Below are 24,082 nucleotides of genomic sequence, written 5' to 3'. Positions count from 1 at the left end.
ATTTGGGTGAGTAGGTACAGAGACTGGTGAAAACTGGAATGGCTGTTCAATTGGTGAAAATGACAGTCTGCAAGCTAAACAAAAAGGAAATTTAGCATACAAGTTGTATGGACCACTTTTATTCTCATTTACTTTCACTGTATGTATTTGTTTATTTCCTGTTCATGTATGATAATCATATTTTTACAATATATATCATTCTCTGCATTAGAGTTTTTCATGTTTTATATTTTAAAATCATAAGGACTGTTACACATTTAAAACTAGGAACTTGGCATGTCACTCATCCTGTGCCCCCAAAATGCACTTAACTCCAATAAGAGGAGTTTTACATGCACAAGCACCACTCACATTTTGTTCACACAATGTAAAGAGCTGCGCATTCAGAAAAACATTTGCCAGTAATATAGATAAACTGGAAGTATAACCTCTTTAATGTCAATTTCATGTTAGGGAAAATCATTTATACATGTATATCTAAACAGATGAAAAGAATCACACCGCTCACAAATCAACATAATTGAGAAGTCACTTCATTCTTATTCATATTAGTTCTGCTGCTAACGAGTACTGTATATAATTCTATATACCCACTTACAAAATTAGACTGAACAAAAAATACTTAATATAAAAAATAAATAATATTCAGAAGCTTTAAATTGTAGTAAATGAGACTGTTAATAATTTTACGGTACTCATCAATCGGTAAAGGCTTCTTAGAAAACCCATTAAAACATCTGAATATATGCCACACAATACTTGTATGAAGAGATTAATGTAGGTCTCTGTGTACACTGGATCAAACTAAATACTGTTAAAAAATAAAGATAAAACTATGCATTTTACACCAGCTTTGTTATAATGCTAAATAAATAACCCCTTTTGACTTGATTTACAGTTGTTAAATATTCTGTTGCCACGCAGTCTCTATCTAGGCACTTTCAACACGCACTGTGCTGAGAAACAGTTCACTGGGAGTGTTATTCTACACATGTAATAATTGCATTTTTGTTTTTTACTTTAGTAAATAGAACTGATGATCTTCAGGTACCCCAAAATCAACTGCTGCCATTATTTTCATGACAATAAATGACAAATGCCTTTCCACTTACATACATACAGTACTGGTCGAAAGTTTGGAAACATTACTATTTTTAATGTTTTTGAAAGATGACACTTATGCGTTACTGTTTCCAACATTGATAATAAATCAGCATAATTACAATGATTTCTGAAGGATCATGTGACACTGAAGAATCATGTGACACCGAAGACTGGAGTAATGATGCTGAATATTCAGCTTTGCATCACAGAAATAAATTATATTTTAATATTTCACATTACTGTTTTTTTCTGTATTTTTGATCAAATAAATGCAGCCTTGATTAGTGTAAGAGACTTCTTTTAAAAAATGTTTCCAAACTTTTGATCGGTATTGTATATATTTATACATACATTTATCACAATGAGAATTGTGGGGAAATTGTGCTTAAACGTCATGAAAATAATCACAAACAAACATCCTAAAGATAGGCTTCATTGTCTTTATGCAAAATATATTATTTTGATTTTGAATTAAACATGACTTTTTTGAGATGCACACTAATAATAATGGCTTTGTTTTAGTAAGATGGACCAAAAAAAAAGATAGAAATAAGCATAAAATGTTATCTTTCCACAAGAGTGTAAACACAAAGAGACATGCAAAAGAAAACAAATCCAAAACGGATTTAAAAAAGTGACCTGAATACAAGCACCTTCGTTCAATATACCGCATCTCTCTGCACATGTAGATCTATCCACATCTTTACATTTTCATCCATATGAATATCATATGACAGGTAGCATATTCACAGCAGTAGAAAATGTTTTCAAAAGCCTACAATCACACAGCAATGGACGCAAGAGAAAGCACTTTAAAAACTGAGACAGTTGTTACAGTATGATACATAATGCTGTGCTCTCCAGACTTGGCATTATGGGTAGATGTGGATCACTCAGCTGCAGAGAGATCATCTTCCTCAGCGTAAGTGCTCATGTAGCTGCCGTTGAGATGAGCTCGAGGAGATCTGTCATCGCTTCCCAAAGAGCCCGACCCGTCCATGTCACTGTCATACTCCTGGTCCACCTGCTCGTAGCTCCTTTCCATCTGCAAAATCAAACCATGACTCAGAAAAGGGCAAACAACACTTTCCATTCAGTAAATCTGACTGAAACCAGAATAAAGTCAGCATGCCACTGGCTGCAAGCTTCATCTAAATAACCGTTCAAGAATTATAATCTCGTGGGTATTCATAGCCCAAAGTCATCTTTAATTCCCACATGTAACATTCACAAGTAGTAAAAAGGCAGTAAAAATATTTATAATGTTACAAAAGATTTTCGTTTCAATAAATGCTGTTCTTTTGAACTTTCTATTTATCTAAACAATGGATCATGGTTTCTACAAAAATATGCAGCAGCACAAGAAATGAGAAATGTTTCTGAACACCAAATCAGCATATCAGAATGATTTCTTAAAGATCACATGACCTTGAAGGCTAAATTAATGGCTGCTGAAAATTTTAAATTACATAAAAAAAAAAAAAATAGAATAGAAAACTGTTATTTTACATTGTGATAATATTTCACAATATTACTGTATTTATATAAAATATAAAATAATATATATTTTATACTATTCATATTTTACTATATTTTCTGTATTTTTAAATAAACTATTAGCCAACACAAATGATTCATGTTTTAAGTCATATTTATAAAAGTCACACAATTCATATAAATCAGTGCATCAATAAATGATTATTGAAACACCACACCCGTAGGTATTACAAAAAAATATATATATATTTTTTTTTTAGGAATTGCTCTTTTTGTTTATTACTTTAATAAATAGAAGTGATGGAAAAGACCAGGTAGAGAGGGTGAATCTTCAGGTACCCCAAAATCAACTGCTGCCATTATTTTATTACATTATAGCAATGAGAATTGTGAGGAAATTGTGCTTAAATGTCATGAAACTAATCACAAATAAACATCCTAAATACAGGCTTAATTGTATTTATGCAAAATATATTATTTTGATTTTGAGGTAAAAACATGATTTTGAGATGCACACTAATAATAATGACTTTGTTTTAGTAAGGTGGACCAGCAAAGATAAGTCACATAATGCATTTAAATAAATGCATTAAGAATGATTATTGAAACACTACACCCCTAGGCATAAAACAATATTTTTTGATATTTTTTATATTCTGTAATTGATGCATTGAACATTCATTGTCAGACGCTCAGATGCTTTGATGTACCAAGTAATCGCGTCAGAAGTGTTTTCATCACGTCAAAAATGACAAAAAGATAAATCCTGTGAGAACGGTTCACACTTTATCAAAAAGACATATCATTTAGAGGAAATATCAAAGCTTTACGATAAAAACAGTCATATTGATAGTTATCAGATGCAGACAGGCGTAAAAAAAAAAAAGGTGTTAAGTCAATCTTTGAAAGGATCAGCTGTGATCCTATGTTTCTTATCTATTAAAACTAGAGCAGCACGCTGCGTTACAGCTGAGCTACATGCAAATTATTTAATCTGAATGTGCACAGCGAGCTCTTTGAGGTGTGCGGTGGAGCAATGAGTCCTTCATTATGAGCTTTAGGTTTAGAGTTTTCAAACATCACTAATATAATTGCAAAAGCATCAATGCAAATCGGTTATTGATCCAGTGAGTTGAATAGAAGAAATTGCCAAATTGGTGTAAAGAAGACATATTAACATTAGCTATTCTCCCACGACCAAAACCACAACTATCTGAATACCACCACACTGTTTAACCGTTAGTTCATATGCCTCCAGAGATTAGTTGTACCTGGTAATGATGTAGTTTCACAATATGAATAAAGAGACTGTCCTTCCATGGTGCTATTAACAATATAAGTCACAAAGACTTTCTAGAAACAGCTGTGTAAAATGTGTTGGTGTTAAAGGGGTCATATAATGGTACATGCACTTTTACAAGTTGGTTGTACTGAAATGTGTGTTGGCAGTGCCTGTACACAACTATCATAAAATGATAAAAATCCATCCAGTGTTTTTTTTTTTAATCTTCTTATATGTTTTCCCCCATCTCAAATCAAGCCGTTCGACCTAGTGACGTCACACGGTCGGACGCCCCTCCCACGATTGTTGATTGACAGCAGCGTTTCAACGCAGACCCGCCCTGAGCGAGCTGTCATCATAGTCCGCATTGTTGATATGCTGGGGCAGAATGGCATCTAAGCGATTGTGGTGTTCTGTTCTTGGGTGTAATAAGGAACACAGCAGTCATTTTGATCTGATGTTCCTAAATCCGAACCGCTGAAGACACAGTGGCTGAGTTTTGTTTTCGAAGGGAATATTCCCCACGATCAACGTCAATGCTTTCATGTTTGCGCGAATCATTTCACCAGACTGCTTTATAAACGAGAACATTGAAAAAGGTATTAGCTCCTGTCTGAGTATGTTGTTTATGTGCCTAATGACTGTCATAGTCTCACAGACTTTATTTGTTAAACAGATCAGTACAATTTTAGTGCTTCAGCCCTGACAGTTGTGCCTAACACTGCATAGATAACGTTACGCATCACTGACAAGCCTACATTTACCGAAAAAAAGTTTTTCCATGACCATTAGCTGGAACATCAATCTGTCAATGAACTAACGTATATATCAGTAAACACATAGCGTTTGTATCTCACTACTCTACCCTGCCAGTACATACAAAGATAGATCAAAGTGACATTACGTTAACCATTCAGACGTCCTGTTTTCAAATTGATACGGATGCACAGATGTTTCCTCAGAGACTCCCGCTGCCATTCTTCAAAATATACCCTCAACTGTTGTCAAGGCAACACTCCACGTGTGTTGTTGTGGCAAAACGCCCAGCAGAACAGAGGGGCGGGGTGAGCAAAGCTCATTATCATTTAAAGACAAATGCACTTAAAACGGCGTGCTGAAAACAGAGCTGTTTTTGACCAGGTAAAATGAGTGTTTTCTTACAATACTAATGAGAATTTTTAATTAAAGTATATTACAAACTTTTAATTTAGATCCTAAAGAATCATATTAGCTTGTACAAAAATGGCATTATATGACCCCTTTAATTTAAAGGGATAGTTCACCCAAAAATGAAAATTCTATCATTGTTTACTCACCCTCAAGTTGTTCCAAACCTGTAAGAGTTTCTTTGTTCTGCTGAACACAAAGGAAGATATTTGGAAGAATGTTTGTAACCAAACAGTTCTCGGTCCCCATTGACTACCATAGTATATATTTTTCCTACTATGGAAGTCAATGGGGACCGAGATCTGTTGATTACAAACATTCTTCCAAATATCTTCCTTTGTGTTCAGCAGAACAAAGAAACTCATACAGGTTTGGAACAACTTGAGGGTGAGTAAATGATGACAGAATTTTCATTTTTGGGTGAACTATCCCTTTAATGTTAATACTAAGGGTGTTACTTAACCTCAGACCTAAATTTCGGCATCAATCCACCAATACAAATTTATTCTGTTTGCGTTACATGAATGAAGGTCAATGTGCATGTAAATGAGCTAAGTGTTTAAAATAAAAATCAGACACACCAGTGAGGGTTTAGATTTATGGTCAGAATCCCTGCTTTTCCTCCTGGACGTTGAGCTCTCCATCCTTTCTCTGCTATTGTCCCATCCTTTATCTCTCTTTTTATCTTTCTTGCCTCTGAAAATGGACAGGAGAAATTAAGATTTTAATAATGAACATGCCAATACAATAGTGTCAGACCAAAATTGTCACACGCAGTAAACCTTTTGGATTGTGATGGTGACCTGGCTCTCCGCTTGGGTGACCTGGATCTACTTCTTTTCTTATGTCCTCTGTGAGATAAAGAAGGAAAAGTCAATCTAAACACACACAAAACAAATATTGTTAAAAACTTGTTGCACAGAAGGATTTAAAACAGAGTTAATAGTGGGAAAGACAACTTGAGGTTTATGACAATTGTTTGTGATAAGTTCAGAAAAATATTTGCATTTTGCGGCCTTTGCAGCTTTCTGAAACAAGTGAATGCAGATGGCACAGCGGTTACACTGGTAACTCATAAACAAAGCAGCTGCACTACTTTCTGTTTCTGAACAGTATTTAAATGTTTTAAACAGCCATTCAGGTTTTTGTATTCGCAATGATGTTCATCACAGAACCAAATTGTTACGTATATGCTACTTAAGGTTGTTTTTGCATATGTTGTCGCACGTGTGTGTGTGTTTGTGTGTACCCTGTCTGTTTAAGGTGTGAAATTAGATTGGAGGATCCGCCTGTCAGTCTGCTGACGTCTGTGAACGCGCCACCAATCGCCTGTCACCATGCAGTTTATGAATGGCGCTAACCTTAATGGCGTCAGCCTCCGTGTTGAGAGAGGGCACGCTCTGTGAGGACGGTTCTCTCTAGTTTGAGAGACTGATCGATGTATGGGGGCTTTATTGCTTTACTATCTGGCAGTCATATTAGTTCTCATTGTTTGTTTGTGCTGGTGTTTATTCTGTGCGCTTAATACATGCTTGATGTGAAACATTAAATGTTTGTGGTTGCTGCTCTTGTGTAACGAATGGACTTAATCCAAAATGTTCTATGCATCATAAAACCTTCGCCCTCTCCACTGTTGTCATCGGCCCTCAAGCCAGTTCTCTTCAAAGAGCGTTATCACCTCTGCTCTCCTGAACAATCTCAGCAAGAGACTGTGTCTGCCACCCTCAAAGACAGCACGAGAGTCCAGACCGCACTCGCCATTTGGTTAAAGACTATAGAGATAAACTTCCAATACACAAGGACACTTACTCCATTCTTACCCACAAAATGTCCCAAATGTTTATAGTATTTCTCCTGTGTTTTATGCATGTCCCTATGTTTTATTAGTTATGACTAGTTATGATTCTTTAGTTATGTTAGAGTAACTTCAAATGTTGATATCCAAAGATGATGTATCACTGCTTTAATATCTTCAAATCCCCTTTCTTGGTCTCAAAAGAATCCTCTTTTGATTTTATAATCAATGGTGTACAACATGTTATGATAAATTGCATCATAAATATTTGTACCATACTTTTGTGTAAAGACTGCACAAATTCTCCATGCCAGCATGAACATGTAAATGGGGATAAGATGAATAAAGACCTTCTCCCGGTCATATTTGATTGGTCACCTCACCACATGACTGTGAACTGAGAGGACCTTTAAGAGTGACTGATTTGTTCAGATCTTTGCTCAATCTCTTTGAGACAATATTTTTCCTGTCTCCTTCCGGCAACTTCATCTTCAAGTTAACTTCTTTGGATTCAACGTGGACCAAGTTAATTTCTTTGGATTCAATGTGGACCACACCAAGAACCCAAACGAACGCTTCAGCGCACTCCAGGCGAAATCATCAAGAATCTCCTGCATCTGGACTTGTTCAGCAACCGAAGTCAATGCAAGAACCTGTTCGCAGCCTTTAGATGCGTTTCTAATGGCGCTTTTCCATTACCAGTACCAGCTCGACTCGACTCGACTCGCCTCGCCTCGACTCAGCTCGGCTCGGCTCGGCGCGCTTTTCGCTCCATTTTCCATTGCAGATAGTACCTCCACAATAGTACCTGGTCGTCATAGCGACACCGCAGGAAACTGCCGTGACTTAATCTTTTACGCGAGACGCGCGAGACGCGCGAGACACACCCGCTACCTACACACACAGGACAATGGAGGAAATTGAGTGTATGCTGTTTTTGGATGTTTTTGTTTTTGCTGTTTTTTATTCAGGATACTGCGTCTGGCGCGTGCAATGATGACGCAGTGAATAGTGACGATTCTCTCTGACCAATCAGCAGTCTGCCATGATTTCACGTCACATTTTAGTATCGCCTCAGCTCGCCTCAGCCCGCTTAGAACCGCGCCGGAGGTGGTACGAAAAAAAGTACCTGGAAGCAGGTACAGGTACAACTTTTACACAGTGGAAAACCAAACAGAGCCGAGTCGAGTCGAGTCGAGCCGAGCCGAGCCGGTACTGTGTAGTGGAAAAGCGCCATAAGTTATTGTGCCCCTTTAAGGTGACCCTGATTCTCTGATGTTTCTCGTAGGTTGTGGTTGACTGATTGTAATCTTGCCACTCTCTTTTCTTCTCTCTCTCTCTTTCTTCACTTTTCTTTACTTTCTTGATTTTGTATACAATCTTTGCTTAGTTTAGTTGTGTGTGTAGCCTACCCTAGTTTCATTTATTAAACCATTATATCGACGCTTTATTGTCTATGTGTTTGCCACATATCGAAGTCACTTAAACATCTTGATCTAGCCTATCGCTATGCTATTACCCTGCTAGAACTTTATTTACTTTAGTTGGAAAAGGTTATTCTTTCTTGGCCAGGAAGATAATATAGTTCCTAGAATTGATAACTGATTATGCTTTCTGTTCACTGGATGAACTGATTAAATAATTGTACTATTAATCTGCTCCTCAATTACAAGTGAACATCGTTTAAACACGCTGGAGAGGTTGTGAGTCAGGTAAGTAGGTTGTGACTAGGGATGGGAACGACACGGGATTTGGGAAATCGACTGTCGAGGCCCATGTGTCGACTTTTTGTCGGATTGTCGGCCTTTTCTTTTTTTTTTAAAGAGCAGCAGCAATGCGGAGGGTGGAAAATATTCTACATCAGGGTCCGAAATTAACACCCGCCAAGCGCCAAATGCGGGTAGATTTTCTGTTTGGCGAGTAAATCTCAACAGGCTATCCGCCACACTGGCGGGTGAATGTTCATAACAAAATATGAAATTTTAAGCGCGCACGCACGAGCAGAGAGAGAGAGCGAGTCCCGGCCGCGCGCGCGCGCGCACTCACCATTCAGAGCGGTCAAGCTTCCCCGTACTTTTTGACAAGCGTCCTTGACAGGGCGGCCAGAGCTTCTTTGCAGCTCAAGTCGGCGGCGGTGTGTACGTACCTACAGTTAACGCTCTTTCTGTTGACGGCGCTGAAGAAAAAGCTCCCGCCGCCCATTTGTGTCCTCCTGCGCACCCATCAAAGCCGTGCAGAACGTCTTCAGCACTCGCGGATCGTGCATATTTCCGCTGCTGCTTCTGTTTACACACCATGGTCGTTCTTTTCTCGAGAAAAGGAGTTTTCTCATAGCGTTTGCAACGCAATACTCGTTCCCTTATCTCTCAGGGAACCGAGGTTAAAGTAACCGAGGAAATGTAATAAATTAAAAGCCAAAAAAAATAAATAAAATGCAATTTGGAAATCCCACAAGCCCCGCCCCCTCGACATGTCGACACTCTATTTTTTTTGTCGAGTGGAGCATGTGTCGAATGTCGGTCGTTTTGTCGAGAAAAAGTCCCATCCCTAGTTGTGACCTACATTTACAGCACGCAGGTTTCATTATTGTATCAGATGCACTAGGCTTAGGAGGTGGTGCTAATTATGTATGGTTTTTTTAGTTCTTTTTTATTTATTTTTTTAGTTAGTTAGTATATGTTGGGTTAAACCTAGAAGGGTTTTTGTTTTATTCAGTTTTTGATTTAAGCACCTCTTTTGCTCCTTCCTCTCCTCCAGATTGTTTGTTGATTTTGCTCCTTTTTGTTGTACATATTGTAAATATTCATTAATTTATTACTTTATAACTTCACTTTATAGTTTTTAAAGAGAATTAAACTTTGCGACTAAATTGTTGGTTTGTTGTCTGCTCCTTTTCTTTTGCAATCCCCTTACTGTCGTGACACGTGACACGCATGCAAAATATTTTATGTCAAATAAAATTCCTAGACAAATAACATCTAATTAACGAGGTACGTAACACAAATACTTAAAGCTGCAGTTCGTAACTTTTTTTGTCCTCAAAATGTACAAAATTTATATAATAAGCGAGTACATCATGAATCCATTTTCCAAACCAGGATTTTGTCTTATCCTGAATCACTATAATACACCTATAATAAGTGTTTGACTATTTTAGACTGGTACGGGTCGTAACACTGCGGAGTAGCCCAGTACCTGCATGACTTGTCATAGACATAAACACAGAGAAGTAGCTCCGGCTACAATGTTCTTCAGCAAGACACATGCAGTTCTGTTTATTAACCGCTAGAGCACCAAAAGTTACGGGCTGCAGCTTTAAATACTTAAAGACTTAATAGGCGATTTATTTTCAAACTTAACATTTTTTTCATTTTAATCTGGAGTCTGCACTACAACACAACCTAGATATTGATTGTTTGGTAACATTTTGCAATAAGGCTCCATTAGTTAACATTAATTAATTCACTAGTTAACAAACTGACAATGAAAAATACTTAATCTTAGTAAATGTTAGTTTCAACATTTCATAAAACATTAAAATCGAAACGTTAACTAATGAGACCTTATTGTAAAGTGTTGCTTACAGTTCTTCATAATTGTTAAAAAAAACAACATTTGTTTAGTTTATATTTTTTTGTGTGTATTGTTTTATTGTATTTTTTAATGTCCAGTTCTTTTTGCTTTAAGAAAAAAGAAATGGACTATAAAAGAACTATATATATATATATATATATATATATATCTCTATCTCATTTCATAACAGATTTTAGTTTTTTTGCAGGTTTAACAACACTTTCTTCTGACCTGCTTATACTGCGGGAACGCCTGGAGCCAACGTAGCCTTTGGAAGGCATCCTTCCCTTTTTGTCCCGCTGCCTCTTTTCATCCCAGCCATCGCCCTTCCTAACTTTACTGTCCTTGTCCTTCCTTCGGTCCCTGTGTTTAGGAGACAATATCGGTTTAAAATTTTCTAAAACAAAACAAAACAAAATGTGAGAAAAAAGTGGCCAGTGTGGTGGTGCAGGTTAACCTGGAATGAGATCTACTCCGGCTGTGTTTCCTTTCTCGGGAACGCGAGCGTCTCTTATGGGACCCACGTGAGGCGTTCAACTTCTGCCGTGATCTCTGAGACGGGCGTCCCCTTTAAATACCATTGATAAAATAAATTATTTTCCCATTGCTACAACAAAACATAAATTATTAACATTAAACAAGTGAAAATGATGCCCATTTATACAAATAGAACAAGTAAAGCTCAGGTTATTTAATGCAGGGTATCTGCAGTTTTTAAAATCAAATTTAAGGCATTTTTTAAGAACTGAACGAATACAATTAATACTGAATGTCCATACAGAAGAAGGTCATACAATCTTAAAACAAATCTATACATATACACATGCACTTAATACATATTGGTACCAACATATCAGAGATTGATATTAGATTATTGCTTATATGACAAAAATGTGTAAAGAACGATAATAAACAGATTATTGTGCTGATAAGGGTAAAATCTAGATAATGAATGAGTTAAATAATGTTCTTAATCTTTCCTTTCTGTGACAGGGCGGCCCAGAGAAAAGCTACAAGAGTGAACTTCAAATTAAATGCCAGATACCATTACCAATAATAACAGGAAAAACTGCATAATGCAGGACTTTTAATAATAAACCAGCTAAAAATACTCTGCGACTCTTTATTTTGAAATGCCTTTGCTTTTCTACATCCAGCTGCTCATTCATAAAGCTGAGGGAAATAAAATAAGCTTACTACCATCTACAACATATTACATTATAAACTCAAAAAGTAAACACTGTCATAATTCATCAACATTAGATCATAAGCAATCGCTTGTCATAAATGTGCAGTATGCTGTGTGTGCCATGTTTTTCTAAGAAAAGTAGAATGCTTACATGTATTTATTTAAATGATTGCGTTTTGAAGTTAAATACTCAAATCAGGCCTCATCATGATTCTTGGCTTTCTGGCTCTAAATTTTAAGAACTCTTAAGACATTTGGTATTCTATGTAAGATATTTAAGCCATTTATTACAGTTAATTTAAATTTTAACTCAGTAACATATTTTAAGGCTTTTTAAGGACCTGCTGGGTTCCTGTAATCAAGAATAACATTCAAATGATGATTAACAGTTTTTCGGATTCAATTTGACGAGTTTGTTAGTTTGACTAAGGCTGCATTTACATTGCAAGTCTTAATGCACAGATTGGATCTTTTGATCACTTGTCCCGCCTGTTTACATTCACTTTAGACATGACTGGTATCCGATATCTGTGTTTACATTAATCCCCGCCCAAAATTATTCTGTTGGTGATCGCGATACTAAAATTACTTTATAATTCACATCGGGTGGCCATGATTATTTGTCGCCATGGATGAGTTAAAAGATGTCATGGATGTTTCCAGCACAAAATCTGACTGAACTGATATAGACCGGAAAATAACAGCAGTTATAAAAAAATAACCAGTTTCTATGCGCCTGAATGTTTCTGTGTGCGCAAGTTTTAGTTGTGAGTGCATACAGGCACGTCTGCTTCAAAATACGACATTAAAAAGCTATCCTTTGGCCAAACGTGTTAACCCTCGCCTTGTGGTGGCTTGGAATTACAAGGGGAATCAGTTTCAAAGCAGCTTTACACAAAATGCATGTGTCTACATTACAATTTAGAGTGATCTTTTATCAGAGATGAATGTGTCCAAGACAGGTATGCATTTCAGAAGGGTACATATACAAATCACACAGTTAGATAATAATGGATTAATTTAAGGGAGAAACAATGATCTCATTGAAGTAATGATTACATGTTTGTTAACAAATGGTTAGGATATATAAAACTTTTTAGCACTGGAACATGTTGATATGTATCAGATTTAAAACCTCATTTGGAAGTGACAAATTCCGATCTGTGTCAGATGTGAGGGGGAAAAAATCTGATTTTTTTTGTGCCAGTGTAAACTCTAATAGCCTAATAATTTTCAAATAACCCATCGAAAAGACTCATTTGATGATTTACTAATTCTCTCAACAGTGTTTGAACAGAATGTTATTTCATTTTTATATATATATATATATATATATATATTTGATGACATACTGATAATTACTGCTTTTAAATGATATATTATCTAATAGATGTACAATTACAAACAATATTACCCTTACATAACTGTATATAGATATATATTCCCCGTAAAAAAAAAGTAACATTGTTAGTAACATGTTAGTGTGGCTTATTACTTTTTCAATAGGATTGATTGATCGTACTTTATACTGTAAGTAGCTTGTAGCTTAACATGGTACTAAGCTTTTATTAGTTAACAAGGCAAGTACATTTAAAAATGTGTGTAATCTACCTGTGCCTCGACCTGGATCGCTTTTTCCGTGAGTGTGACGGGGAGCGAGAGCGAGTTCTTGACCTTCTGGAATGTCTGGATCTACTGCATGAGCGATTTTTGTCGTCTGAAAGTAACAAATCAAAACTCTCATCAATTAAAAAGAAAAACATTTTGAGAAAGTATTACTGTGTGTGAGAGTCTAGGTTTGAGAGGGCAGACCTGGCTCAATGGCAGCAGCAATGGTTGACTGAGCCTCTCGAACTCTCTTCATGACGTCCTCCAGCTCTTTGGCCGCAGCTTGTGGCGTGAGCTCTGGAGGCTTCACTATGGCATTATTGGAGTGGTTAATTCTGAAAAAGATGACGTTATGTTGATTAATTACTATTTAAATGCATATCACATGGATGAAATGGGATGCAATGAATTTACTGAATTAAACAACGCTGGCGAGTTGTCTTTCTCAATGGAGAACACTCACTTGAGTGGCCTATCCCCAAACATGACTCCATTGAATGTAAGTGCTCGTGACACTGAATCCTGATCAGAAAACTCCACAAAAGCAAAACGTGTAGGTTGTGTTTCATCTCCAGCCATTCTAACAAACTTCACATCCCCCACCTGCTTGAAGAACTCGAGGAGCTGCTCTGCTGTGGTGCTCTACAGGAGAAGGACAAAACAAGTACAGCATGAGCTTGAAAGACAAAAGAGAATATTGCGTTAGTTTCGATATCCAGTTTAAATACATTGGCATATTAGTGAATACAATATAAGCAAATATTCAACAAGTGGAAATAAAGAGCCTAACGAGTATCTTATAATGTGAATAAAGTGTTTAAACAAGTATTTAACAGGCCAATAATTGCAATTGGATGTGGTGTTCTCGCGTTGATCGGATTGGCTGGCACACCAATTTAGACGCGTGCAGCTCATATTGTTACCATGTAACCATGGCTCCTTTCCTGGATCTTGAAACACACCTTTACTGATCAGCAGGTTGAATATGATTAGGGTTAAGAAACAAGGACCCAATAATGCAGCATCCATTATAAAAATGTATTTTGTCAACACTGGATGCAGTGCGACACGAATCCCAAACAGTAAACTAATGTCCTATTCTACTTCTGACGTACTCCAAGCACTTTTGCCAACAAATAGATATGCAACAATTGCTTTATCGCATCCAGTGCAGACAGCCTCTATCTGTTGCGGCTTAGACACTATGCAAGTTATAAATAGCATCTAAGACTAAGACTATTTACACTACTTTCTTTTTTGCTATTTGCACTTGGGCTAAAGAGATATTTGCCTCTGCCATAAATTCTAATTCATTATCACATACCTGTGAATTCAAATTGCCGACATACACCGTCCTCCTGATCTCGTCAATTTTAGAGGGATCAACATTACCCATGAGCGGAGGTTGCGAAGCGATTGCACTCAGAGCCGCCACAGACGTGTCCAAACTAGACTTCAGGACCCCCAGATTAGCTAAAGGAAGACCTCGCTGCCCCCAAATACGACACACGTTAGTGTCTTGACAATTGAATATTTGGGATTTAAATAGTAAATCTGTGGCATGCAGTTGATGAGAATGTAGGTGACATTTTTTCATCATTCAGTAAAGGCCGGAATACACTTCACGGTTTTTAAAATCTGAACGGATTTTAAAACACTAGGCATCATACACTTGTTGACTTTGTAAATGGTTACAGAGAAAAACTGGGCTTCATACACTAAACGACTTTCAAATTCGTTCCAAAAACAACAAACTCATGCAGAAACACGCGTCTCATTCGTATGAGACGCATGAAAAATTAAAAATATATGTCTTCTAAAATCAGCTCAAAATATCAAACATGTTTGAAATCCTCCGACTGGATGGAATCACAGTTGGAAGGAAAAAAAAAAGAAGTCAAATCTATCAACTCCAACTGCCCAAAATATGAAGACTAAGCAAACTAGTGTCAACTCCTCCAAAAATGCAAATCAGACATAAAAAAATCTGTGGAAAAGTTGTGTAGTGTATTCCAGCCTTAGTTTGTGAGAGTGTGTTTTTACGTTCTGTAGCGTAGTGGGGCTGGGAATGGGCAGAAGTCCTCCTCCACTCATCAAGCTGGCTACGGGTGCTGCGGGGGCCAAAAGCGAGAGAGCCTTTGCCTCTTCAGGGATTTTTCCTGAAGAACAAGAACACTGGCATTAGGGTGGCCAATGGAGACGTCTCCAGCTGCTTCTTCTACGACCCAAGATTCAGAGGAGAGTCCTCCAACAAGCCTAGTGCTCTAACACCCACCCTGAGCATCTCCAACCCCGACCATGAACAATCAAACAAACTGAACTAGCATAGCTACTCTCCTTTTACTATCAACACAAGACATACTGTAAACAGGATGACTGTTGCACAAAAAACAGAGAAAAGAACATTGTGATTTGTCCTTTTCTCTCTTTTAAAAAAAGATCAGAACAGAACATGTAGAGAATGAGTTAACACTTTATGGTATGGGTCACCTGTACTGGAAACATATTGGTCATGAACCATACGATATCAAGCATGGGCGCTTTTCTCCCTGGGGCGATCGTGTCGCAGTGTTGGAAAGGGTGTGCAACACAAGACAACCGTTCATGTTGGCTGCATCACACTAATAGCACATAGAACATCAGATACAGAAAAGAAGAACATTTTAAGTGTCTTAGAGAAATCCCCCCTCAAACTGTCACCACTGAAAAGTGTTGCCTTCACAATAAAGTTAACAACAAATGTAATTTTTCCAAATACGTGCCAGTGTTGGTAAAATATACGCATGCTCTGTGCTGACAGTGATTATAGTACTCATGGGTAAACTGACTATTTGTATAGCTGTGCTTTTAAATGAGTGAAGAACTAAATTAAAACCTCAAATATGACGTTCAGCTACTTCAGAATTACTCTAAAGACAATGTTCCCCAAAACCATGCTAAAGGTAAAGGGTTAGTTCACCCAAAAATGAAAATTCTGTCATTAATTACTCACCCTGATGTCGTTCCAAACCCGTAAGACCTTCGTTCATCTTCGGAAAACAAATTAAGATATTTTTTGATGAAATCCAAGAGCTTTCTGATCCCCCATAGACAGAAATGCAATTACAACTTTGAAGGCATAGAAAGGTAGCAAAGACAACCTTAAAATAGTGCATGAGACTACAGTGATTCAACCTTAATTTAATGAAGCGACGAAAATACTTTGTGCACAAAAAAAAGACAAGTGAAACTAACAACTTAATTCAACAATTTCTTCTCTTCCGTGTCAGTCTCCGACACTGTTCACGTGAGCACCACGACGCATGCATCCAGAAGCCCTGCGCTGTGTTTACTACGTGAACAGCATAGGAGTCTGACACAGACGAGAAGAAATTGTTGTATAAAGTTGTTAGTTTTGCTTCTTTTCTTTTCTTCTTTTCTTTTTTTTTTTTGCACACAAAAAGTATTCTCGTCACTTCATAAATTAAGGTTTAACCACTCTTAAAACCACTCACTGAACCACTCTTAAAATAGTGTCTCATGCACTATTTTAAGGATGTCTTCACTACCTTTCTGGGCCTTGAAAGTGGTAATTGCGTTTCAGTCTATAGGGGACCAGAAAGCTCTCGGATTTCATCAAAAATATCTTAATTTGTGTTCCGAAGATGAACGAAGGTCTTACGGGTTTGGAACGATATGAGGGTGAGTAATTAATGACAGAATTTTCATTTTTGGTTGAACTAACCCTTTAAACATGTACAATGGTATGAGCTTTTTACAAAAAAAAATTCTATTCCTTGTCATTACAGTGAACTGAAAAACAGTGCCTTGCAAAAATAAGGAATTCTAAACACTCTCTAGCAGCAGTTCTGTCACTTTACTGAATTACAGACTCTTAAGAAAATACTAGGGCTCCACAATATTGGAAAAAAAACAGACATTGCGATACATATATATATTTTTATGTATTATGAAATTAAGATAAATAATATATAAATATGATGATTAAATAAATACAGAAAATGATGATTTGAATAGCTCAATTTAAAAATAAGTTTAAAAAAAATCTTGAGTTTTCACAGGCCATATTCCTGCTTTTATTGATCCATTAAATTTGACTATAATATAAAATTATAATATAAAATTTAGTGATGTTAAGCCATCAGGCTTCGATGTAAAATCGACGAACCATTGTGTAAATAAAAACAGTGTCAAGCTTTACTCTGAAACCTGTAAGCCTAGCACATTATTTGATTTAATTAAATCGTAAACCTTTGTAATTTGATATTCGCACTAAGCCATATCGTGATGTAAATTTTATTTCAATATATCATGCAGCCCTAGAAAATATTTTGGCAGGACAGCAATGCCAAAAAAGAGGTCAAATTAGCATTTTAGTGGCTGAAGAACAGTTAAAGTCCTGATCTCAATAAAACACTGAAAATTTGACGGAATTTAATGCTGTCTTACATTGCAGTCTAATTTCAATATCTATAATTCAGTAAAAACAGAAAATTGATGTCTGAATACTTTTGTGAAGATTATTTTCCAAAGTAGAACCCTGAGCAGATCAGTGGAGAGGAGCGAGAGAAAGAGAGAGAGGAGATCTTAATGCATTAGAAATCAGTAACAGCTGCCCTTGTACCGTTCAAACTTCCCTCCAATACTGGGCGTCAAGTCAACCTGGACAGCTTTCAAAGACAGGCAAAGGGGTGCAACTGTGGGATTGGGGACGAGGGACAAGGGGACAGGGGAAAAAAAAAAAAAGAAAAAAAAAAGAAAAACAACACAATGAATATGCAACTCTTCTAAGAGGCAAAAAGAGACAACATGAGAGAGAAATAAAAAAAAGGAAATTAAAATAAAATAAAAAATAAAAAAAAAAGAGACAAGGTGTCCATCTCGGAAGGTTCAGCGGCTACGCTCCTGGTCACATTCCCCCCTTGAAGGCAGCGTGGGCCCCGGCGGGTATAGTGTCTTGGAAAACAAAGCCTTGAGTCAGGCTAGTGTAGTAGTGTAGCCTGGGTCACTCTAGTCATCTGATATGCACACATAATCAACACAGAAAAAACATACAGAAACCAAATTAATCAACGTTGTAAGCCATCCAGAACCAAGTCACGAGGACAAGCATTTCAGGCAAGAGGGAAGCTCTCTTAGATACCATGTTTTTCATGGATGTTTACAGTGAAAGAAACAAGTGGTTAGCCAGTGGTTGCACATTAGACTTGAGAAAACCTCACCCTTTCACCTCATACCCTGTAGCCTACTCTGCTTACGAACGCTTGTTTCATAGTCTACACTTTGCATGAAAAGAGAACAAAAATGGAGCTTGAAACCACTTAAAATGAAGTGACTGAATGTTTCTTGGTCAGTGAAACTAGGCACTTAACCTTCAGAAAGCGGTCTACTTCCGGAGGGGAAACTAAATGTTTATTTTCTATATTTATCCGCAGTTGTGGCACATGTCTGAATACAGTTTAAAACTTTGATTAGTGTTATTTTATGTTTGCCAATGAACATTAGCCAAACAAATGAAGCAAATCAAATGTATCCACCTTATTCCTGACGACCTTACTGCGTTTTGAATTATGGGTGGCACTTCCGGTTTAGGGAACTTGTCTTCCATTCAAAAAGGCTGAACTAATCATTTCAAATCATAAGGTTGCCCTACAAATAAATCTGATCTGTCAGTTAGACTGGATGAGCTGTCAATTTTCCTTCATGATTTATTTTCAGACATCATGAGAATAACGTTATACTTGGTATTTTCACGTGACTTGTTATAACAAGAATATCAAGAGCTGGCAAGAGCTCTTCAATGGCAAGAGCTCTTTTCCTCGTGATTATTTTCTTTTTTCCCTTTGCAATCCGCTGTAAAAGTGTGAAAAAGGACAACATATACTGCACATTTGTGGTCTGTTTTCCCCGAATTTAATTTACGATGTATTCCATTAATAATTTACAGGAATGCACGAAGAATCTCTCGTTATTCTCCTCAAATCCTCACGTCACGTCTCTTTCCAGGTTTGTTTTCACAGGTAAATGCAATTTATTATCAGTCAAAATGAAGGAAATCACTTTGAAATAGTATCACGTAATGCTGAAGTTAATGAACATTTTTGATTAAGACATATTACCGGTAAGTTACATAATACACATATATATTACTACAGTGATATTTAACCAAAGACTCAAGCTTTTGGGGTTATTTGATCTGTTAAAAGTACCTTGTTGATGCTTTTACACTTTTAAATTTCCTTTTAATGTTCGATGGTTGAAGGGTGTGTAGATGTCATCTCATTGTGACACTTTTTTAACGTATTGCGTTCATAGAGCGAGCGTTCCACTGATTGTTTACAGCTTAACGGAAGTTACACCCATAATTTGAGAAAAGCGTCATGGGGCGCAGGAATAAGGTGGATACAATCTTTTTTTTTTAAATGAATAAGCCAGAATAAGTCACTCAGTTGTGGCCAGCTAGTTTTGATTTGTAGTTATAATATAAATGACAATAAATATATAATATTCTTAATAAAAATATAAATACATATATAACATACTTCCCATACATTAAATGTGTTTTATTGTTTTATTACATTAACATTAGTAACAAGACTGAGCTTAACTAATGAGGGCATCAATTTGAATAAAAACCTGTGTACAGACATTTGATGTGCTGGACACTATCTACATTTTATGCCAATTTTTATGTTAGATAACATCCAATATATCTCACTCAACAGAATAAAGGATTTGTGCCATTATAGTGATAAACAATTCAAGGGACACTAATCTGTACCCTATTAAATAAACGTGCCATAGTTCCTGTGAGGTAAATCACAACCCAGAATGCTTTAAATGTCTTCAACACACTAAGATGCTGAATCTGAATCAGGTTGTAATTAGAGAGACATCTTAAACATTCTGGTAGGTGGGTCACTAGTACTGGAGTTAAGAAACATTGAGCTAAAGCATCAGTTTTAGCAAACAAAACCTCTCACAATTCACATAATATAAGCAAGCAACTCAAATTAAAAATGTAAAGCTATATTCACCAGGCAAGCAAGTCTGGACAATTAATAATATTAGAATCACAGAATTACACAGTTACCTACCATTATATTTCTGAACGCATACTGCTAAACCAAGGGCCACTAAAAGGATGGGGTGTAACAATTCACTCTTAACAGAACCTGAAATCTTTAAGTTGATCATTGTGTTTTTATAAATATAACAAACAAAATAATGACAATCAAAAAATCTTTGTCAAAAAGTTTTGCTAGAATGCAATGAATTATTGGTCACACGCACAAAAATAAGAGTTACTTATATAAATAATTAAATATGTTCATTTAAAATGTAAATATATATTTATTTTTTTATCTGCCAAATAAATACACATATTTTAAACAGTTTGTTCTTTCAATCATGGTGTGTCTTAATTTATTGTAGCATTTACATTAAATGTATCAAAAGTAACAGTCAAGAAATATATATATATATATATATATATAGAGAGAGAGAGAGAGAGAGAGAGAGAGAGAGAGAGCTGTTCTCTTGAACTTTCTATTCATCAAAAATCTCTGCGTATTTAATTTTCTAGCGATGCATTTCATTAGCAATGAAAAAAAAAAGGTTTAGCAAAACACTGAAAGCGTGTTCACTAAGTCCTGACGCTGTTACATAAAGTATGATCTTAATCACCTCCATCATTTCCACATCCTTCAGCTCAACTGATAAACAAGAGAGCTGGTGTCACTCCACCCACCTCCACTCAACTCACAAAATAAAACAGAGCAGATAACAGTGATATCTCAGCACACAGAACTCATGGTTATCATACACATCTGGGACACAAAAACACACAAAATAATGCCAGGAAGCCACTTATAGTTTGTTCTTCTCAAAGGTTTGATTTGCAGTCAGATACCCTACCCAGTGTCATTCTTTAATCAGGCACACGAAAGTAACACGCATGCAAACATACTAACCTTCAGCGCAGGGCACAACAATCAAAGCTCTGTCAATAAAAACTGTGTTGGTTAAATGTTGTGCCACACCAACACTGGAAGGGTCTCGATACTTTATGTAACAAACTTTGGATGAAAAGGAAAGAGGTGCATTGCTGAAAGAGAAGAAAAACAAGTGGTTTAATTGCCTTTTGTGTTGTTGAATGATTTATTGCATGTGATTGTTGTTTTTTTCTGGTCAATTATGAAAAGGAAGATATAGCTAATCGGTGTGTGCTATGTTCAGGGGGGAAAAGACCACTGTCAAATAAAAATAAAGAAAATAAGAATAAATAATCTAACTACAAGCAACAGCACAAATAAATACAACAGAGCAAAGATGCAAATAAAATAAACAGTGCTTTTCAGGTTTTTCCAGGTAGGTCTCATTAGTTTTCAGGTACAGAAATCGAATAAATTAATAAAATGTAAAATAACATTGCATATTTGACTGTGTAAATTAAAGATTAATCCTTATTGAAGTTACAAAAGCTATTCAATCAAGAGCAGTGAGTGATGTCCTTGTCTTTTGTTTGATTAACATTAAAAACACACACAGCAGGAATATTAGGCTGCTGTCACTTTAAGACAATGCAAGGACACAAAATACTGATACTGTTACATCTTTCTCGACTGTATAACTTGATCTTGAATGTTTAAATTGGCAAGGCTTAAATGAGTTTAGTTTTAACACAGATAGCAACATGTGCTGTTCAGGTCTCGCCTGCGCTCGATTATACTGCAAATAGCCTACTAGTTTTTTATATTTATTTATAATTCATTTAGGCGGACAACAAGGCTACCAATTACTGCGCACGTTTTTTTTCCTAACATTTTTAGTCGAAAATTTCTGGACTTCAGTCGACCAAGATTTTCTTTGGTTGATTACAGCCCTAGTCGGCCATATCAAAATTCTCAAGAATATACCATTTTAATGTTAGACGTTAGGACATCTCTCCTCTAGCTAACTTCCCTCTTCATGCTTCTCTCTCCTGCACTCCCCACACACCCCACTTCAGGTGCACGCGCACTAACCCCCCAACCCCAACCCCCAAATCATTCTTGTCGGCTATTGGCTGGAACACTGTTTGTTATGTTTCGTGGCCAAGGCTGGGCCAGTTTGTTTTTCTTGCCATTTGTGGAGCCTGGGCTGTCTACAGAAACTGCGTTTTTTTACAGTGTGTTTAGGGGACAGGCAGCTAGCGGATAGTGAGGAGATGTTTGCTGGATGTGACAAAAAAAACTTGGCCTAAAAAACATATGACATCGCTTAGAGCACCTTTAAGGGATTATGGATATATAAACAGACGTTTCAATATATTTGTACTAAATGCATTTTCTGAGAATTTATATTTCACGTTTTGACTGCAAATGTCACATTCATAACACTGGAATTGCCCTATATAGGCTACTAGTACTAATAAATGGCAATTGATGCTGAACATGATTTATACAATTAAGGATCTATATAGCACTTTCAAAGTATGGATCCTCATGGAACCTTATAAAATGGGTTCTGCAATTGTTACAAGCCGGGGAACCCTAATCTGGCACTGTAACCATTTTACTTAAGAGTGTAGATTTTCACCATGATTTCCACTGTTGAAGACGATTATTTAAAAAAAAAATACTTAGTTGAAATAATGTGGGCTGATGGCTTCAACAAAACCATACACCATATACCAAGTTAACATTCAAAATCAATTCCCCTATTTATGGAGAAAATTTTTACTTTCGGAACCAGACTGTTGAACTCTATTAGAATAAAGATAAAAATAATGAAATCACTATGTCTGTGTATCACAAAATTGTGCGTCTGCAAATATTTAAATCGATCGATGTATGCAAGTGTAAGTGTAGTTGAGTAAGTGAGCAATGTGTAATAGTTTATGGTAGTGCACATAACACACAGTCATTGTTATTGCCATGTGAGCTGTTGGTATCTGTGACGTTTGTATGATGTCAGACTCATACTTGTCTTTTTGATAGTGTGAGGATGCATGGTCTTTGATGTGCAGTGCATGTAACACTGTGTGTGTTATTGGCTGTGTAGGCCTATGTAAAAAGTGTTTATAGTGATGATATTGGTTGTGCAGGTGATTTTAAAATGTATGATGTCGTGTGTACGAATGTGATGTGATATGCATGTATGCAGCATGTGTTTAATGTGTGCGTGTGTTATTATCATCACTATGAAGTGATCTGATATGTTCATGATAAGCTCGGGATGTATATGTCAGAAATGTATGACGAATAACGTTACGTCTGCCTATTACGTGTTGTTTTGACTCTGTCAGGCGTGTGTGTGTGTGTGTGTGTGTGTGTGTCTGTGTGTGTGTTGTTGTTGTGACTCACTCAGGCGGGTAGAGTCGCAGCTCCTCGATGTCCCCCAGGAAACCGAACAGAGTTCTCATCTGATCACTGCTCACCGCCGACGACAGATTAGTGATTTGAATCACGTTCGTTCCAGGCATCCCGTTCATTTCGCAATAGACTGAGGTTCAATACTCTGAAATTCAATGATGCATCAGAGTGGTCAGCTCTCGGATAGGCGCTGACCTGCGGGGAAACTCGTTAGCAGGGAGCGCTGCTGCGTACAGCAGCCAGGGAATGAACTCTGCTTACACAACAGCGCCGCCCGCTGGTCTGGAGGTTCAGACGACATGACAAAATACACAGTAATGTAACCAGTGAACACGTAAAAAGGATAATTGGAATAAACAATCCCGGTTACTTAACAGTTCCGATAAAGATGCCAAAATTATGAAATAATTTCGCTGAGAATTAAAAAAAAAACCAATTATTGCAAAATATGTATGCTAATAACCTTTATTTTTAGAGGCGAAATAAATACATAGCTACAGTATATTTAGGCG

At 36.7% G+C, this 24,082-nt stretch overlaps 1 protein-coding gene across 4 annotated transcripts; it reads right to left on the bottom strand.

The window, feature by feature from the left end:
• Positions 1-1,530: 1,530 nt before the first annotated feature.
• srek1 (splicing regulatory glutamine/lysine-rich protein 1) lies at positions 1,531-23,833 on the bottom strand. Of its 4 annotated transcripts, none has more exons than XM_084413204.1 (12): positions 23,562-23,833; positions 21,189-21,322; positions 15,259-15,374; positions 14,540-14,704; positions 13,679-13,857; positions 13,420-13,550; positions 13,219-13,324; positions 10,876-10,986; positions 10,650-10,781; positions 5,833-5,901; positions 5,632-5,746; positions 1,531-2,149 (listed from the first exon to the last, which is right to left on the bottom strand). In XM_084413204.1, the coding sequence occupies exons 1-12, from the start codon at positions 23,687-23,689 to the stop codon at positions 1,994-1,996; spliced, it is 1,542 nt and encodes a 513-aa protein (XP_084269330.1). In that variant the 5' UTR covers positions 23,690-23,833; the 3' UTR covers positions 1,531-1,993. The 4 variants fall into 4 exon arrangements, with proteins under 4 accessions (XP_084269330.1, XP_084269332.1, XP_084269331.1 ...); XM_084413206.1 differs by lacking the exons at positions 21,189-21,322; positions 23,562-23,833 and adding exons at positions 15,706-15,836; positions 17,840-17,980; XM_084413205.1 differs by lacking the exon at positions 14,540-14,704 and having other exon boundaries at positions 23,562-23,817.
• Between the last annotated feature and the right edge of the window lie 249 nt (positions 23,834-24,082).

This window comes from Rutilus rutilus, assembly GCF_951802725.1.
Source record: "Rutilus rutilus genome assembly, chromosome: 7".
Classification (NCBI taxonomy): Eukaryota; Metazoa; Chordata; class Actinopteri; order Cypriniformes; family Leuciscidae; genus Rutilus; species Rutilus rutilus.
The sequence above is the reverse complement of the archived record's forward strand: the minus strand, read 5'-3'. Positions and strand labels throughout refer to the sequence as shown.

What these genes read in the sequence shown, in the direction of transcription:
- srek1 (XM_084413204.1), bottom strand. Translation starts at nt 23,689, where the DNA reads ATGAACGGGATGCCTGGAACGAACGTGATTCAAATCACTAATCTGTCG. An exon ending in CTGCGACTCTACCCGCCTGA is followed by an intron (nt 21,323 to 23,561) that starts GTGAGTCACAAC and finishes CTTCTCTTTCAG; the next exon opens with CAATGCACCTCTTTCCTTTT. An exon ending in CGTTCCCGCAGTATAAGCAG is followed by an intron (nt 5,902 to 10,649) that starts GTCAGAAGAAAG and finishes TTTATCTCACAG; the next exon opens with AGGACATAAGAAAAGAAGTA.